This window comes from Paroedura picta, chromosome 10 (assembly GCF_049243985.1).
Source record: "Paroedura picta isolate Pp20150507F chromosome 10, Ppicta_v3.0, whole genome shotgun sequence".
NCBI classification, from domain to species: domain Eukaryota; kingdom Metazoa; phylum Chordata; class Lepidosauria; order Squamata; family Gekkonidae; genus Paroedura; species Paroedura picta.
Window position 1 is genome coordinate 62,203,448 of NC_135378.1, and position 19,828 is coordinate 62,223,275.

The 19,828-nt window shown below is 40.3% G+C and overlaps 1 protein-coding gene and 1 long non-coding RNA gene across 23 annotated transcripts in view; one reads left to right on the forward strand and one right to left on the reverse strand.

The window, feature by feature from the left end:
- LOC143819158 (uncharacterized) overlaps nucleotides 1-14,885 on the forward strand; it is a 17,567-nt gene extending 2,682 nt beyond the window's left edge. Inside the window, exons 2-3 of the long non-coding RNA XR_013224830.1 lie at nucleotides 2,251-4,045; nucleotides 14,718-14,885. This is a non-coding gene — a long non-coding RNA (uncharacterized LOC143819158). The remainder of the gene's footprint in view (nucleotides 1-2,250; nucleotides 4,046-14,717) is intronic.
- BLTP1 (bridge-like lipid transfer protein family member 1) overlaps nucleotides 1,771-19,828 on the reverse strand; it is a 156,844-nt gene continuing 138,786 nt past the window's right edge. For all 22 annotated transcript variants that reach the window (XM_077300402.1, XM_077300401.1, XM_077300400.1 and 19 more), the window contains 12 exons: nucleotides 19,418-19,555; nucleotides 18,401-18,661; nucleotides 16,706-16,856; nucleotides 15,676-15,833; nucleotides 14,142-14,334; nucleotides 11,540-11,757; nucleotides 10,203-10,454; nucleotides 9,090-9,293; nucleotides 8,428-8,622; nucleotides 6,414-6,548; nucleotides 4,670-4,829; nucleotides 1,771-2,419 (listed from right to left, as the gene is read on the reverse strand). In XM_077300402.1, coding sequence (XP_077156517.1) covers nucleotides 2,203-2,419; nucleotides 4,670-4,829; nucleotides 6,414-6,548; nucleotides 8,428-8,622; nucleotides 9,090-9,293; nucleotides 10,203-10,454; nucleotides 11,540-11,757; nucleotides 14,142-14,334; nucleotides 15,676-15,833; nucleotides 16,706-16,856; nucleotides 18,401-18,661; nucleotides 19,418-19,555 — 2,282 coding nt within the window. In that variant the 3' untranslated portion in view covers nucleotides 1,771-2,202. The remainder of the gene's footprint in view (nucleotides 2,420-4,669; nucleotides 4,830-6,413; nucleotides 6,549-8,427; nucleotides 8,623-9,089; nucleotides 9,294-10,202; nucleotides 10,455-11,539; nucleotides 11,758-14,141; nucleotides 14,335-15,675; nucleotides 15,834-16,705; nucleotides 16,857-18,400; nucleotides 18,662-19,417; nucleotides 19,556-19,828) is intronic.

The following is a 19,828-nucleotide window of genomic DNA, read 5'->3' on the forward strand; positions in this document are numbered from 1 at the left end:
TTCAGTTGAAGCCACAGCACAGATCTATACAGCAGGGGTAGTCAAACTGCGGCCCTCCAGCATTCGCTGGCAGGGGCTCATGGGAATTATAATCCATGGATATCTAGAGGGCTGCAGTTTGACTATTTATCATACTTATATACAGCCCTCCCTGGAGGCTCAGGGTGGTTTTACCCCTGCTATACAGGAATATTATAATAGCCACCATTATATTTTCAACCCCTTTCTTAAGAATGCCTAACATGGCCTTTTTCACTGCTGTGGCTATCTGCTACAGACCCAAGATCTTTCTCCCTTTCAGTTTAAGTTCAGACCCCAGAAACCGGTACTTGAAGTTGGGATTTTTGTCCCAGTGTGCAGCATCTTACACTTACCAGCACTGAACATCTGCCACATTGTTGCCTACTCACCCAATCTGTGGAGATCCTCCTGGAGATCTTCAGTCATCCTTTGTTTTCATCATTGAGAATAATTTTATGTCCTTTGCATACTTGGCCCCTATGCTACTCGCCACTAACTGCAAGTCATTTATAAACAAATTAAACATTATTGGCCCTGATACTGAGTCCTGTGGGATGCCACTGCTTACTTTCCTCCATTGTGAAAACTCTTCATTTATTCCTACTCTTTGCTTCCTGTTGTTTAACCAATTTTTAATAAGAAAAAAAGATAGCTCATTCAATATTCTTTAATTCTTGAGAGGCTTTGGTGAGGTACCGTCAAAAGTCCACTGAAAGTGCAAATATATGATGTCCACTGAGTCACCGTTGTCTCCTTGCCAGTTCATGGTTCAAGGAACTTCGAAAAATTGGTGCGGCAGGACTTTTGCAGACGGCATGCTAATTTCCCTTCAGCTGGCTTTGTTCCTCTGCATATAGTGAATTACATTTTCTACTACTTTGCATGAGACAGGCATTAGGCTAAGTGTCCTGTGGTCGCCCCTTTGTCAAAATCAGTGTAAGATTTGCTACTCTCCAGTCTTCTGGTACAACAGCTGAATTCAGCAAAAAGCTACATATATGGGTTAGTAGATAGATCAACTATCTCATTTGAGTTCCCCAGGATCTTTTGGGGGTATGAGCTAGGACTAGCAAACTTACTGGTTTACATTTCCCCAATGGATCTTGAACTTCATCTCTCATCACCTCAATTTGCCCAGAGGCGTACATTTGGTAGTTGAGGCTGTTGACCCATGATATTACTGCTCTGTGAGAACAGCACAATCAGGGCTGTGACCAGCCCTAGGTTACCAAGCTGGCTGCATCTGGAGAAGTGGAGAATCGAACCCGGCTCACCAGAATAGAAGCTGCCGCTCTTAACCACTATACCATGCTGAACCAGAGACAATCTACATGCTCTACCAGTGAGTCAGAGACCCATATTTTTTCTTCACCACCTTGATTGTTGGTGATCCTTGAATGTGCTTGGTTTAAATTTTGGGTTATATTTTGATTAAGGCAATTATTCATTGTAGAACAACAATTGTAGATTCTTGTATTGAAAAATATGTGAGAATGGTGTTGGGTTATATAAATATTTAAATGAAATTTGCACTTAGAATTTAGATAATCAAACCTTCATAAACAGTGATGTATTTCTAGAGTACTTTGAATGAAATGTTGACCACGCTGAATAGTCTGACCATGACTTTCCTCATTGTACTTCTATTTAAAACTACTGGGCTTTTTTGTTTTGTTTTTCATTTGTTTTAAAAAACCTACATTTATATCATATTAAATTTTATTCAAGGTATAAGAAACTCAAAATAAATTCACACAGACAAACACAGCTTTATAAATTATACAGAAATTATACAGTATGCATGTACAAGAAAAAAAGCCATTCATGGAATCACATTACCCAAGGTAATAAATGTTATGGCCAGTAAAAATTCTGAAAATTCACAGTTAATTTGTAGTTCAAAGATGCAGAATATTGCACTTCATAAAATTGTGAATGCTAAATAGCAGCTTTAGAGTTCTCTTCACAAACATTGGTCATGCAATACTAGAATGAATACAAAATGGCATCATAACACCACAGTAAACAGTTACTCACAATGTCAATCAAGTTTTAAACAAAGTAGCAAAAAGCTGTTAAGTTCTTTCAGTGTAAATAGTAATTAAAATTATACAACTGAATGCAGTGTAAAACAAAGAAATATATAAAATGTTTGTTTGCCACATTACTTTATTACTAGACTTAGTGATCTTCCTTGTCCCTCCCTTTCTTTTCCTTTTCATCTTGCAGGGCGCTGCCTAGCTTCTTGATAAGAACCGACAGAACCTTGTCCAGAGGGTCCATGACTCCTCGTTGAAGCCATTTAGGAATTGTAGTTCTTGCATGATGAAAACCCAGCTTTTGAAGAATATAATCAACGCCTACTGGATCTATCTTTCTGCCAGTCCAAGAAATTAATCTAAATGCAAAACATGTTGTCCATGTCAGTATTCGAATAAGCAAATGAAGTCTCATTTTAGAAATTTTGAGGTGCAGTGTCCAGAACTGTACATATTATTCCAAACTAGCTTTAAGGCCCGTTGCATGGAGGAATGCAACGGGTGCTAATGACGGCTCTTCCCCCACACCCGTGCCTCAAGGGTGCAGCCAAGACTCACTGAGAGTTGGAGCAGGTGGGCAGGACGACCGGGCCGGAGCTGGCTTGGGCAAGGTGGCTGGCGGGCTGCGGGCATTTAGTTGCAACAGAGTGGTTGGGGCGGTGGGGAGGTCAGGGCTGGGTGGGAGGCTCCGTGAGCAGCTAGTGGTGGGCTAGGTGAGCTGGCAACAGGTCCCGATGGTGGTGAGTGAGCTCCTTTCTCTGCGGCTTAGATAGGGGAGGTCAGGAGTAGCGGCGGCTGCCAGGCAGGCTCTGTTTGCAAGGTTGTGGAGGCAGCTGCCAGACAGGGTCTGTTCATGAAGCTGCAAGAACGACTCATGGGCGGGCTGTGGAGGCGGGGCACTCCAGGGGCCAGCCCAATCCGGTAGTGGCTAACTTTGTTGGACGCATCCGGATTGACCCACGCAGGCAGAAGCGCAGGCCAGACATGGGAGGTGGTCCTGGGCAGTGCTCCTCCAAGAGAGGGGTTTTATAAATATTAAGGAGAACATCTGGTAAGGATAAGGCTGCACTGTAGATTTATACAAGGGCATTATGATGCAGGCTGATTTGTTTTCAATCACCTTCCTAGTATTCCCCCTGCACAGTATTTGCTTTCATATTGCAGTCACACACTGAGTTGACATATTCAGTGAATTATCTACCACAACTCCAAGATTTCTGTCCTGATAAGTTACAGCCAGTTCAGGCCCCATTAACCTGTATTTATAGTTAGGATTTTTGACTCCAGTGTGAATTACTTTGTAGTTACTCAAGTTGAACCCCATTTGCCATATGGATGCATGCTTCCCCAGCCTCAACAGACTCCCTCCTTTGCTCTGAGGACACACCCATGACTTCTGTCCAGCAGGATGACAGTCGTACATGGTCCACTCAGAAGGAGAATTGGTTCTTATATGCCGCTTTTTTCTACCCGAAGGACTCTCAAAACGGCTAACAATTGCGTTCCCTTTCCTCTCCCCATAACAGACACCCTGTGAGGTGAGAGAGCCCAGATATTCCTGCTCGGTCAGAACCACTTTATCAGTGCTGTGGCGAGCTCAAGGTCACCCAGCTGGCTGCATGTGGGGGAGCATGGAATCAAACCCAGCTCACCAGATTAGAAGTCTGCATTCCTAACCACTACACCAAGGTGTCTCAGTGCCACCCCCTGCTGATATTCCACTTTCATAACAGGTTTTTTTGTTAATATCCCCTTTTATAAATAAATGTACAATTTATGTAGCTTTGTTTGTTGAAAGTGTGCTTGCTTTTTTTTAGGGACATGGAGCGACGTGCTCTGGCTTCCTCACTTATCTGCTAAACTTGCCTGTCTATTCTCTTGTTCTGGACACTTGACCTCACAGCGTTGGGGCCTGCTATTGGAATCTTAAATACTTAGCTGGAGCCAATCAAACTGACTAGGAGCTAATCAATAAAGGAGAATGAGTGAGTTAATTTCTGGTTACTTAAACAATACGTATTGCTGAAAAGGAGCTGCTCAGACAAAAGGTCTCCTTCTCAGGCTGCCTTTTGCTACAAATGCTAATTTAATTTCAAATATTGATTTAGCCTTTCTAGGCTTGGATTAAAGGGAAATCTAGCTGAATTGACTCAGCAGTTAAAGGAGTTCTGTAACTGCTTGTTTTCTTGTAGGAAAAAAGAATGCGAGAATTAATTTAAAATTTTAGATTTAAAGTTTCAAAGTAATATTAGAGCTTAAACTAGTCCTGTGCCCTCAATTTTAATCCTTGTTCTTCATTTGACCCTCTGTTTAACCATTCCCATACTGTAGTAAAACTAGCCAAGAATCTGAGCCGTTTTAGAACTAAATTAGCAACAGCTGAGCAGCTACAACACTGAGAAGTTGAAAAAATACCTTTAGGTACCAGCGTCTTGTAACTACTGGCTCTCCTTGCTATTTTAGCTGTTTGCATTCAGCCTATCCTGGCAGAATTTTATATTAAACATTCTATCTAAAAATGTCACTTATCCTTCCCTCATCTGCTACCTCACAGAGCAATATACGTTCAGATCAGAGACTGATTGTCCTCGAAGCCAAAAATGAATTACCTGAGTGTAGGTTCCAGATGCCATGTATTGCACATGAACTCTCTCCAATCGACTGTAGTGTAAGTAATGTTGTCTTCCCTCTCAGTAGAGCTGTCATCAACTATGCAGACAGGACTTTTCTGTCCTGGCCGACTAGATAAAATACGAGGTGGAAAGATGGCTAGGAGAGGAGAAAAATAAAGTCTGACTCTGACCAATATTTGGGTTGGATTATTCAGTAATAATTTTTTTAAAAGACACAACTACAAATTTACAGACAAATACATTTATAAAAAATGAGCCTCTTGTGGCGCAGAGTGGTAAGGCAGCCGTCTGAAAGCTCTGCCCATGAGGCTGGGAGTTTGATCCCAGCAGCCGGCTCAAGGTCGACTCAGCCTTCCATCCTTCCGAGGTCGGTAAAATGAGCACCCAGCTTGCTGGGGGGTAAACGGTCATGACTGGGGAAGGCACTGGCAAACCACCCCGTATTGAGTCTGCCATGAAAACACTAGAGGGCGTCACCCCAAGAGTCAGACATGACTCGGTGCTTGCACAGGGGATACCTTTACCTTTACCTTTACATTTATAAATCTATTTAATGCCGTTTGGAGGAGTGCTTTATTTTGTATGAAATAAGTGGGACAATTATGAAGGCCTTTGCAGTCAACATTAGACCTAGGCTTGCTGGCATGTCTATCAGTGGTCCCTACTATTCTGACAGAGCAATATTGGCTGACTTGGAGGTAAGCTGGGGAGACCAACCAGGACAGAATGAAGTGAGAACTTCTTTCTGGTCTACTCAAGGCCTGATTTAAAGAGGCCAACCTTGAGTCGAAACTTCTCCTGCAATTTTATTGCATTTTTATCTGATTTTACTCAACTTTCGTGTTGCCCGTTTAAATTTTTTTAAGCTTTATATTTTGTATACTTTGGAGGTTTTCAAAATGTCTTATACATTCCTAAATACAACTTACAGAAGCAATTAATTTCCCAATAAGTGTCCTTTTTGTGTATATTTTATTTCTGGGAGCATCTGTACCAAAAGCAATATTGGGCTAAGCAGCAGGAGACACAATGCTGTAATACACTGCCTTCAGAATATTGCTTGCATTAAAAAATAATGGGGAATCGCTCAGTTCTTACACCTGTGACATGTGGGACTTATCCCATTCTGCCCAATGGAAATCCTTTACACTGGATCCAGCTCTATATTTGTGCCTGTCATGAATACAGGCTTATTGTGAAATCCAAATACAGCCCTAGTGAAAGCGAAAGCAAATTTTGTTTCTCTATGACCGTTTATGCACTGGAGGTTTCAAGCCGGGCTGCAAGCTGGAGTTTTAGTCGTGGAAGGTTGTCCCACCTCTTCCTGCACCCACACGGGGGAGCATGTGGCCTGGTGCACATTGTCCGCCCCGGATTTGTGTTCTTGCACAGGAGCTGGGGCAGTGAAGTTCCCAGTGCATAAATGGTTTATTACAGCTCTGGAACACATTGCAAAATTATTTCTTTTTGCAGTAGAGGAAAAAAAATGCTTATTTACTTTTGTAATAATTGAAGATTTCATCCAGAAGAAATGTATTAGCCTTTATAAATAAATAATACCATTTCTCCAGGCACCTTTCTGCTCTCTAGTTACTCAAAGTGACATAACAGAAAGCCATATATTAAAGCAAATGTTACCATTCTGAAATATAATATAAATATATTAATGATAAAAATGTTAATTGATTTGTAAAGTGAATAAGGACCTCGATCAGTATACCTTTTTCCTTTTCTTTAAGGTAAGCAGATACCAAATCATGCAGGAACATGATAAGTTCAGCATCCATAGTTACGCATATGTGATCGGTGAATTCTGTTACTACACTGCATTCCACCTTTGGCTTAGCATCAGCATCTGAAATAAGAGTCTATAAATCAGTTCCATAAAATGAAAATTACATGTAAGCATTGCCACATAAACACACACACTTAGTGGAATAAGGTCTTTGACACCCACTGTCTACCTTACCTACTAAAAAGTATCTAGAACAGAAACCAGACCAAGCCAAGACTCCAAGATGGAAAGTCAAAACTGCAACAATGGTAAATGGTGATCGGTAAACAGAAGGTAGAGACTTAAAATGGGGAAAACAATTATTTTAAATAAAAGACAATACCCAAACATGCTGGGCGGTGTTTTTCCAAAAATGAGCAAATGAAACCAAACAAAATGGAAACTTGGCTACAGACTTGAGGGTCCCCACCAGTTATTGGTAGGATTTCCCCCATTCAACAGATTCCTTAGGGATTGGGAGTATTGTTTGTTGTGTTATTACCCCTGGTGGTTTTTGGGGTACTGTTGTGGCCCATATTGCAGTCTAAATATGGTATCTTGATGTTGCCGAGGATGACATCTGTACAGTTTGTGGAACAGATTGTAAGAGGAGCCTCATAAAATATCTTGTTTTTAAGGTCTGGGGCAGGCCAGTGATATCAAGAGTCTTGACTGTTAACTTGTTTTGATGCAGTCTGCTTAGTCAGTTTTAAGGACTGGGGAGCCAGTTTGGTATAGTGGTTAGGAGTGTGGACTGGCATGCTGGGTTCGATTCTGCACTCCCCTACATGCAGCCAGCTGGGTGACCTTGGGCTCGCCATGGCACTGATAAAACTGTTCTGACCGAGCGGTGATATCAGGGCTCTCTCAGCCTCACCCTCTCTCAGCCTCACCCACCTCCTGTTGTGAGGAGCGGAAATGGAAGGCGACTGTAAGCCGCTTTGAGCCTCCTCCGGGTAGAGAAAAGCGGCATATAAGGGCCAACTCTTCTTCTTCAGTGCACTGATGAGTTCTTGTCTCTCAAAGGAAGGTTCTCACCCTAGTACCATTGGGCAGACCAGTAGAATGTAACCATAAAAGTGACACATTACAATGGCTGATGCTATAGACCTGTTAGATGAATCGGTTACATGGCAAGTGGTTTTCCAGCTTTATAGAGGCATTACTTCAGTGACTTTAGCCACCTGTGGGAAAAACAAAAACTCACATCCTTCCTCCCTCACTTTGTACATGTTTTTCAGTTTTCTAACATGGAGAAAATAAAACTAGTTCAGCTCAGACACTCTTAGCTACATCAAGTCATGCCTGGAGCATAGGGAATGCTATAAGGCTCAAAAGTGGCACAGTACTTGAGGATTTAATCCAATGGTTGCAGATATCAGCAAATGATGTCTAGTTCTAGAGACTACCAAGTGCTGCTTCTGCAAAAGCAGGCAGGATTGTAACTATGAAGCCTCCTACTGGAGAGAATTAAGGATTATGGTACAATTCTGCCTTCAAAGCAAGAGACCTGGAGAGTAGCAGGCTAAAAAATAAGATGGAAGTACTTGGAGTACCTCTACTGCTTGTGCTCTGATTGCACAGTCATATAGATTTGTGATCAACTGTGTGTGTTATACCATTAGTTGGGACTGCTTGGACCTCTTCGGCCCCTGTAGTTTTGGGGAGTGGCTGAAAGGGACAGAGTTCAGCATTGATGTTGATTGAAAGCCTCATTTCTTATCACTCCCACATCTAACATAATACTGGTGTAATGAATATTAGTCCTAGTAATCAATACTACTACTTACAATGTTGTCTTAAAATATGTACATTTTCTCTTTGAATAGATAACAAACGAATTCACCTGTAACAGTAATTAAATTTTAGCGTATCAATATTTTTATGCCCGACTGGAAACTAAGATGCATGATATGCAGCGGGCTCACAATGGAAAAGTATCAACCACACACTATTTTACCTTGCAATGAAGGTTCCTGTGGCTGTTGAACATGAATAGACTTGAAGTCCAACTGCATCCTTGGTAATGCAAATATCGTTTCAGTCTCATGATTGTAGCAGGAACCACCTCTGAATCCACTTAACAAGCTAGAGCTTTTCACTGTCGTGCTATGCTCTGTGTTATTTGCATCAACATTTCGAAGGAGATTTAACTCTGAAGAAGCAAAGTAAACACTATTCATAGTTATCTTGCATAAAGCTTCATCATTAATTTGGGCAATTGTGGCATGTTCTACACTCCTACACAGAACTAACTTCAACCATTTCTTCATTCTTTTATATTCACTAAAAATGGCAAAAGATATGAATTCTAATATCCTCATAGGACTCCACATTCTCATTTTATTACTGTTGGCCTTCATTCAAAAGTGCAAAATTTCTCAAAGTCAAGTATTGATTGGCCCTTGATATATAAAAACTGTATGAAGCATGTATTGTTAACATTATATTGTTTCACTTCATTCCAGAGGACTACTAGTGCTATAAAAATGACCTTTTTATAGATACAGATTTATAGTATAAGCCCCTCCAATAACTCAAGGCAGATCGCTATGAATCTCTGTCATTCAATAGCTAATCATCGGTCAGCAAGTAGAAATCTGGTAGACGTGTAGGTCTCACCTTCATTCCTTGTAGCTGTAACGTAATTGAACCATTCTTTCACACTTGCCACTCCATGGGGTGGGTTTTCATGACGCCGCCTTGTTATCTTAGTGATTGTTGCCATTGGACTTTCTAGAGCTCCACAAGGCTTTGTGACCATAGTATTATGTCCCAAATGGAAGTCCAGTGTTTGCACAACATATGTAGAATGCTCACTAGAACCTGTGGGGAGGGAAGTTTAAAAACCAGGTTATTTGATAACAGAATACTTCATAATCATGTTAGATACAATTAGTTTAAAAACAGCGGATCCATACCCTACAATAATACAAATGAAACAACACTAGGTCTGACATACAGTCCTTACTTTAGCTAGCACGGTTAGAGTATCAGGCTAAGATCGGGGAGACACTGTAGATGCTTTCACATATGCTAAATAATGCAGTTGCAATCCACTTTAGCACCCATTAGCAAACGGATTTTGCCATTATACACAGTAAAATCCAGTTGCAAAGTGCGCTGAAACTGAATTGAAAGTGCATTATTTAGTGTATGTGAAAATACTGAACATGATGAAACTTGCCAGGTTACCCTGAGTCAGTCATGATCTCTTATCCAATCTGTTCTGCATAGTACTGTTTGAAGATAAAATGGAGGAAGACAGAACAACACAGTATTTTGTCTTGAGCTCTCTGGAAGAAGAGTGAGATAAAAATGTAGGAACTAGCTAGCTAAGGAAATAAATTTTAAAAAATTCAAAACACGCAGTCAAAATACAAAGACACCATTTTATTAAGTAAAAACAAAAGAAGAAGAAGAGTTGGTTCTTATATGCCGCTTTTCTCTATCCGATGGGAGGCTCAACGCGGCTTACAGTCGCCTTCCCTTTCCTCTCCCCACAACAGACACCCTGTGAGGTGGGTGAGGCTGAGAGAGCTCTGACATTACTGCTCGGTCCAAATAGTTTTATCAGTGCTGTGGCGAGCCCAAGGTCACCCAGCTGGCTGCATGTGGGGGAGTGCAGAATCAAAACCGGCATGCCAGATTAGAAGTTTGCACTCCTAACCACTACACCAAACTGGCTCCAGAAGCAAAATACCCTTTTAAAGAGTTACAGAAATATTTAGATACCTTCTTGCCAAATTTTCTGTGCTTCTGTCCAAAAGGCAATGTTAGGTTCTTCAAGGTGAAATAAAGCCCATGATTTAGAGCGAAAATTAGGTCCATGGAAACATGCCAGTGTCATGTGATTTCCATGCAAGCTCATAGAGCCCCCAAATTGCATTCCATCTTCTGGTAAAGGGTTATGAAATAAGGATATATGGCACCCTGATACCACCTTTAAAACCCCTGGCCAGTGACGATGATGTGCTGCATCCAGTACTACAAAATAAACAACATAATATTAAATTCAGAGAACCAAACAATATGTATTCAGTCTAAAACTTGTATGACAATTCAGAAATATGAGAAGGAATTTCACTAATAAACATCCAACTCTGCTGAATTTATTCAACCCTACAGGTCAGTTTTTGGGCAGAAAGAGTGAAGTAGCAATATCAACTCCCTTTTGTGGCTATCAGCCAGATTTGTTTGTTAAAGTACTTCAACCAACCCAGCATATGAAGTTACATTTCATATCAGCTTGGAAACAACTATACTACGCACAGAGTTGGTTCCTTATGGATCTTTCCCTTGTTTCTCTACTGCTTGCAGTCTTTTTTGAAAGTTGACTCACACAGACTAATGTCATGCAGTCAGGTCAGGGAAGTTATACTGAAGACAACTTCTCTCCTCACTCTTCTGTCAACACTGCTCTAATGACAGATGAAGTAAGAGGGGCGATTTTGGCTTTTCTTCCTTCATCCGTGCAGCTTCCCTTGACTGCATGGCTATGTTCCTACCTTTGTCCCACACCCCTGGGAGTGAACATACCTGGAGACAGACAGGACTGCTAATTGGAGGGTCATAGAATCATAGAGTTGGAAGGGAGCTCATGGGTCATCTAGTCCAACCCCCTGCACTATGCAGGACACTCATATCCCAATTGCTCAAGGTAACAAGGGAACGTTTTCTACATATGGATTGCTGGATTCAACTCATTAAAAGTTAAGGACAGGCTGACAATAATAAAGAAGTGAATTCATTTTAAGAATTGTGAAGTGCCTATACATCTTCTGTGCCTTGTAATATGGACTTACATATAGACTATATTTAGGAGTACTTTGTGCTTTGCAAGCTTCTTTTTTGCCTAAAGAATCTTCGTCTCAAAACAAATATGCATTAATGCTGTGAAGCTTTATAACAAATTGCCAAGGTATATGTGAATCTTTAATTTTAATGTTAGTATTTACATGTTTAGTGTATCTACAGTATAATTAACAAGGTGCATGGCTAAGTCTAAAATGTAGCTTTTAAATGAGATATGAAAACCAAAGGAAAAGTACAACAAACACTTTAATACATACATTGCTGATGTGAGCTTTTCTCTACTATATTGACCACAGTTTTGGGGGGAAGATATGGAACAGGTCCCCAGGTAGATAAAGCTCTCTTGCTAGTATCAAACTGCTGTGTAAAGAATTCCTGAAGTTTCATTCCTATTTTGATGAGGTCTGGAGTAGTTGATCGGGAAATCATTACTTGAAAAATATCCCATTTCAAATCTCCATGGACAAATATTTCACTAGAATGCAAAAATGAGAATAGCCACCAGGAGTTTTATTTAGACTTTCTATATGAATACAAAAATACTTGCATATAGCTCTTTAAAAAAAGAAATAAAAATGGTGTTGCACTAACCTCTAATTGTTCTTCATTAAGCATTCTTCTGTGCACACAAACATGGCACTGTGCAGTTGCAGCCCAGCTGCAGGAAGAGCTATCAAGCCTTTTCTAAGATTTTTCTAGGGCCCAAGAGTACTCCCCCCATTTCTAGTGTGTCCACTTTCCCACTCAGATCATGTGACCGAGGCATGTCTTCCCTCAGTTCTCCCTTTGCCATTGTGAGGTGCTAGAGACCATAGCAGAGCAGCTCACAGCAGGAAAAGGAAGAAGGGAACAACAATTAAACTGCAAACCTGATTTTATTGTTGTGGCTTCTATGCAGCCTTACTCAGGAAAATAGCAAGCCCATTTACCAAGGAGGAGAAAGTGGGCTGATTAGCAGAGGAAGCTCTCAATCTTTTTTCAAGTTGCTCCTGTTTTCTACCAAGAGTCCAAGGCACTCAAAGCTTTCTCCCATAAGGCACCTTTAAGCCTAGCTGTCCTCCCATCTTGTGTTTTTGGTGTCAAACAGCGGCAGACTGGGCTCATAGCTGCATCGTGCACTTTGCCCAGATATAATAAACATGACATATGGTCATCATTTTTTACCATTGTGGCTCTGCATTCCTCACATTTTTTATAGAGCCATTGTGGCCCTTAGTACTCACAACTAAAGACAAATAAAGCTCTGTAAGAACAGAGATTGTAAAGGCTCTCCCTCCCTCTGTCATGTGATCATTTGGGTGGGAAAATGGGTACCCTTAGGCTCTATAAAAAATCTTAGAAAAAGCTTGGTAGCTCTTCCTGTGGGTGGCCTGTGACTGCACAGTCCTATATGGGACTGCACAGAAGCCATGACAATGAACAATACATGCAAATGTAAAGAGCAAATCAATAAAATTAAATGCTCAGCAGTAAAACCATCTACATATCATAAAAATAAGAAACAAAAAGATGGAATAAAGCTTCAGTTAAGAGCTTGAATAAATCAAATAAATAGACCACAACATGTGGGATCTACAAGGACTTGGAAGGGGCGTTTCATTTTCAACTTTTCCACTAATTCTTTTGCCTCCCTGAAATCCCCAACAGCTCTTTCTTTCATTCCTATTCACCAGCCAATGTACGTTTATCTGTTCTTCAGTTTTCCTTCTTTCCCTCCTCCTGGCAGCTTTTCTTTGGGAAAACTGTGAGGAAATGAGCACTGGGCCATGTCAAGATGCATAGCAGGCAACCTGCCAGCACTTGCAGGGGGCTCTTCTTTTGCCCTTCTATCCCCCTCCCCACACTATTTCTTCTTTACCTCCTTTTGGCAGCCCTCATATCATCAACTTTCCTTGCTTTCTTCTCTCCTTCCCACTCACCAACTTTTATCAGCCCTCAATCTTTACCTTTATTATTTATTTGCTTCATATATCTGGGGCTTTATATCTGGAGTTTTTCTCAGATTTGTAGAAAGATGTGCCTTGTTTGTTCATGGCTCCAGTCTCTGGATTTAAGCATCCACATACTGGACTATTCTGAGAATATCTATATCTATATTTATATCTAGATAGATAGATATTGATGTTATTACTAGTGAGAATCAAGAGGAAGAGGGCATTCCAAAATTTAAAGTGACATCACCAAGAAAGCTCTGTCTCTCATCACCTCATGCCTTACTTTTGCTACCAGTGACAAAGACAGTAATACTTGGAAGGAATAACTTAAATTTTGTGTTGAGGTCTTCTCACAGCTTTAAGCTGTTTAAGTTCTTTAAGGTAAAGAAATAGGATGGAGGTAGGTCATGTATGCTGAGACCAGAAAAAAAGAGGAGCCAGTGGATATCTTTTAGAGATGACAGGATGCTGGTATCCGGGTCCTAGCAGCAGCACAGCTGTCTCATTTTGAACTAGATGAAATTTCCTGATAATTTTGGAAGGCAGACCTAACATAACTGCATTAAGTAGTCTAAAGACAGTTGGAGCATGGCATAGTGTGGCTGAATCACATATTTCAAGAACCAGCTACAGCTGGTGTAATAAAAGTGCTTCCACTTCCAACCCAACTATCTTATCAGAAAGATAGCATGGTTGATTACACTAAAAAATACAGAATCCTGTCACTTTTCTAACAGTCTAGCAGGGTAACCAAGAAGGTTACTCAAATCCAAGATGAAATTGGTCATATTCTTTTATTTGATTCTGAAGAAAGATTGCTTAATCTATACAAATTTAGCAACCATTATATGGTGCAAAAACTTGAAAAAACACTGTTCTTTAATTTTAAATCATGTGAGCAAAAGAATATAGCAAGAAATTTTACCTTTTATCAGTGATGTTGGAATCCATAGTGTTGTAGAGATTAACTTTCCATTCGTCCTGTAGTTTTAGGTCAGCATTACTGAAAATGCCCATTAGGATACTGGATCCCATATAGTCAACACGCGCTTCAGTAGAGCCCATGGTAATTTGAATTTTGTGACTTGGCTGCTGGTTGGGATGTTCAGATATATGAGCTGAAAAACAGTTATTAATTCACTGGTTTAGCAGTAAAGAGATTCCCCCTCTCCAGTTGGGTCTGGAGTTCCTTGTCACCTGAGGAACAAATGCACGTGGTTCTCTCCTGCAGTTTATGGCTTAGACTGCATGAACTATTTGCAACTGCTTGCTCTATCTGTATTCCACCTTCCTTTGAACTCAGGGCAATTTACTTGATGACAAAACAAAATAAAAGTTCAACAATTTAGAAGCAACATAGCAAAAACAAAACAAAACAACAACAACAACCCACAAGGGTTGAGAAACAGCTGAACAGTTAAAAACAAGTCTCTTATAGACTTTCTTTAATATGCTGTACAAAAAACCCTAAATAGCGATGTTTCTTGTTTAATTTCTACAGGGAACTGATTCTGTACAGCAGGTACAACCACCCAAAAGATCCTGTTTCTCATAGTTGCAGACCTGGGCAAACAAAAGAAATAAAGGAAGTACAGCTGATTTTGAGAGATGTGTGATCCTCCTGGGGTTGCAAAAATACCAGCAATTTCCTGAGGAAACAATTTCTTGTCTAAAATGGTAAGAGGATGCAGCAGTTAAGCCACTACAAGGCAAAAATAGTGTTTGTTTAAGAGCTCTGTATTTTCAGTGTTTACTAAATTTTGGAACAGGCTGCAGGAGGGATTTCAAATTACAATAACTCTACCATGTATACAGGGGCATTCTAGAGCAGGGATAGTCAACCTGTGGTCCTCCAGATGTCCATGGACTACAAATCCCATGAACCCCTGCCAGCAAATGTAGGCAGGGGCTCATGGGAATTGTAGTCCATGGACATCTGGAGGACAATAGGTTGACTACCCTTGTTCTAGAGTATAAAGTATTTCACATGCCATCCCTTTAAAAATCCTTACAATAGCCAATTTAGGTAGATCAGGACTCTTTGACAAGCAGTATTTGAGGTGATCTACTGATACTTGTGCTGAATATCCAATGTTCAGTAAGTTATTAGGCAATGTATCATAATGTTTTGCCAGCTAATTAAGTGCCCTGACCTAGAGAGCCCATGCAAACCTGATCTTGTCAGATCTTGGAAGTTAAGCAGGGTCACCCTTGGTCAGTATGTGGATGGAAGCTACAGTCATGCCGCTTAAGAGCCATTGAGTTCATAGCTGAGCATAACAGGAATTGTAGGATTGCTTCCATTCTCTTTTAAGGATGTGATAACTTCTGACTGTGGAGGAAAGAACTGAGAAAAAATAATGTAACCAATGTATACCTTTTTAAGGAACATATAACAAATACCTTTGCTCAGTCATTACAGTGAGCAATAAAAGATGCAAGCTGTGCTTCCAACTTACCCACCATCTCCAAGGTGTTAACATCGATGGTACCTCCAACCACACCTCCTCTAGAATCCAAATGGGACCTTCCCAGACCAACAGACATGCTAATTTCCCGATCCCTGTTACTACCCACAGACAAACGGCCTTGGCTTTTCAAACCACTAGTAGTCCACCTGGAATAGGAACAAAGAGAAAAAAAACTGTATGCTCTAGCATATGTATCCATCATATGCCAAATATGCCACTAGTTGTTAAAAGCATTTAAACTGCCAAAGTAGCAGCTTGAATGGTTTTTACATTGTATTTGTATTTATGCTTCTCCTGGACCTTGCTGGCTTGTGGTGGTTTACAATAAAATCCATAAAACTACATAAAACGACAGTACTTGCAGTAAAATCTAATCTAAGTCTCCATCCCCCCCCCCCCGCCATCCACAACTGATGACAATGATTTACCACTGCCCTCTGGCTGGCATGGGAGCCTATACAGGGGGGGACTTGATCCTGGCCTGGCCTCAACCAAATACCTAGCGGAATAACTCCATCTTGCAGGTCCTGCGGATCTTTGACAACTCTGTCAGGGCCTTCAGCTCTTCCGGGAGCTCATTCCACCTGGTAGGGGCTAGGACTGAAAAAGCTCTGGCCCTGGTCGAGGCCAGGTGTACCTCCTAAAGGCTGGGGACAACCAGCAGATTCAAACCCGCAGAGTGCTGTATTATGGCAACAGGCAGAGAAGAATTGTGTAGTGCATCTCCAGTTTTAGAAATAAATGATACTAATACATGTGAGAAAACAATTGGTAACTCTGTCTCCCCAAGTCTACCTAGAGAAAAGCTCTATCACAGGATAATAGACCTAAGGGTATCTGTCACATCCTGCAAGCAAGCGGCAGTACTCAATGTTGCTTACTGATGTTTGAAGACTTCCAAACCTATCTTATCAGGGAGTGGAATGCTGATTCTTAGCACACATCAACTGCATTGAAAGATTTCTTTTCTTCATAGAAAATAAAAAATTATTGTTTAATAAACAATATATTTACTCACGTAGTGTTTCCCATGACATTGCTCATGTTCATCTGGACATTTAGCTGTTTTAAGTTCATAGCAAACACAACCAGTGTCTCCCATGGTGTCACTTGCTGACCTCCGGCTTTGTTTGATTTATTGAAAGGAGTTGAAGTTTTTGAGAGTGCATCTAGGCCAAAACACAACCAGGCCAATTTAATTTTAAAACCGCAGTTTCTCAGCTTGCTGAAATGGGCTCTACTTATAAATGTAAACTCTATTTTCAATTAGGGTGGATCACCCAGAAAGTAATTCCATGCTACTTTCCCCCTCCCAAATATAAAATATAAAAATCTCTCATCATCAGTTAACAATAAAGTAGTTTACAGTTGATTTTTCATGGTTAATATTTACAAATATATACTATTATATAGACATTTCCACACTTTGTTGTTGTTAGGTGCGAAGTCGTGTCCGACCCATTGCGACCCCATGGACAATGATCCTCCAGGCCTTCCTGTCCTCTACCATTCCCCGGAGTCCATTTAAAGTTTGCATTTCCACACTATCCAGAGCCAAACCTAAATTTGCTCTCAAATCTCCCAAGAGTTTTCATGCTCAGCTCATTTTGTTCCACCTACTCCTATCTCACCTGGCAGGCCAACTGTGAGACAGCTGCAATGCACTTTTGTCACCGACTCACAGTTTGAGAAGTGCTGTATTAAAAATAATTATAACATGTGCATTCTTGTACACTTAATGCAAGTTTTGCAGCAATTATCTGGATTCTGTGGCAGAACTCTTAACTGCTGCAGTGGAGCTCATTACTTTTGAAAGCTAATTTCTATATTTATCAGCTGGATCATGTGGAGATGCTTCAAATCATCTCCAGCTGCTGCCAAAGGTATAAGATGTTGGAATGGAGAAAGTCCACAAGAATGAACTCATCTACCTGGTAGTCATTCTCAAGCAGTAGGACCTAAGAGAAGCTGCCAACATGTAGAATCATTTCTCAATTGTCTCCATATGATGGCTATCATATCTAAAGCAGCTTTGTGCACCAACAAGACATAACCAGGATATTATAATGATACAAGAAAGGAACTAGAGACACTGTCATCAAAATGCAAACTGGAAATGTGTGCATAGCCAGCATTTGCTTTAACAGTTTTAACTGCAGATTCAATGGTCAAAAATGAAAGACATTTTTAAACAATGACAGCAGCAAGAAAAGACACAGCAACAGAAACTTCAAACAAAGTACCAGCTATAAGCGTAGTTCTTTCTCACAAGCTTACATTATTTCTTTGGACTGTAATCATAACTCTTATATATTCCTTCTGCAATAACCAGCAGAGTATTCTCATGCTATGGTTGCAGCTGTTTATTTATTTATTTAATTTATTATTAAATTGAATCCTAGCCTGTGATATTGAATCATGTGAGCCTTTTCTTTCCTCTTGTGGCTATACATTGTGAACTGTGGAGAAGAAAATTTTCCTTTAGGGTATCTGTTTTGGCTCCACGATAACACAGTGAAAATAGAACTGGCTTATACTGGGGAGATATTTTACCTGTAAATGCTAATGGTTGTACTTCAGATTATAATCCTCCCTAGCAAATTACTGGCTATTAGTAACACTCTTTGTTAAGTCCAGCCATGCACACACTTTAAAAAATATTACACAGCAGTCTGTGAATTTAAATACTACAAATGCAAAATTGTCTTCATACCTCTCTGGGGTACCGAAGAGTCTGACACACTCCTGGATCTTGACACTGCTGGGGATTTTAAGTTATGAGTTGCTGTTCCAGGTGACATATTACTACTTGCGCTGTGGTCGTTGAAAACATTAGGCGACTGAGCCATGTGGGTAAATGAAGCAGACTGGCTGGGCTGTTCCCAGGTCCTACAATATGCTTTTCGTGATGATTCGGGAGACATGTGTTGGTTCACTCCTTCAATAGAATCTGGAGTCCCAGGGCCAGATGTTTCTGCACAAATTGTATTTTACTTTTATTTTTACTTTTGAAATGTTTTATTTTTATTAGTGTCAGATTTCTAGCAACTACAATAAAATACAGTAACATTATTGGAGCATACTCCATTATAGATACCTCTCCAATGTCAAAGGAACACTTAACTTGAGTTACTGACAGTAGTAACTATGAACACTGATACTCATTTCTAAAGAGCTCAACTTTAAAGCTTGGACAGTGTACAAAGAAAGAGATAATTCAAAATATATCTATTTATATATTTTAAAAGAATCTGATGAAAACTATTTTCTATACAATATTCTTTCAACAACTTGCAGTATATACTTTGTAAGTCTCCCAGCCACACTTAACACACCCTTCAATACATCTGCTAGGATGAATGTGTCTGAAATGACACAAGAAGGTCCATTAGCAACCAGCTACCAAAACAGATTGCAAAGGCTGTCTGAAAGGGGCCTAGGCCTTGAAAGACCTAGAATTCGAATCCTAACTCTGCCATGGAAACTTACTTGGAGACCTTGATGAGTCACATACTCGGAGTCTAACCTCCCTCACAGCATTGTTGTGAAGACAAAATGGAGAAGAGAATCATGCAAGGTTCTTTGGGTTCCCAATGGGAAAAAGGCAAAATGAAATAAACAAATAAAAAAGTAAAGTAAGCAGCAACTGAAATCTTCATAGTGCAACGTGGGCTGTTTTCTCACCAAATTCATAGGCAGTGTTCCTAAGACTTGCTAACTGTTCACTTACCTGGTAAATTTATGGTTTGGTCACCCAGAAAAAGGCGCCTTGCGATGCTCCTTCTGTACCAGGCTCTTGGGAAGGCTAAAATCTCGCTTAGTCTCCTCATGTCATATTTAAAAGAAGCCGATCCTATATCACAAACAGCTATAGAAATAAAAAAGAATCAGCTTTATGCAATAAGAAGTTTATATTTTACCTTTATACTCATATCTTGAACATTCAAAACATTTATAAAGGCAAAGAGAAGTAATGTTTTACTGATTATATGTCAAAGAAGATTGGAAGCTGAGCAACAGCAACTTTGCTTCTGAAGTTTCTCAGTGTAGACCCCCTTCACATATCTGGTCTTCAGCTTGTCAAAATAGTGGCCACCACCAAACTGGCCTATAGCTCGGGCAGTGATCATGAAAGGATACT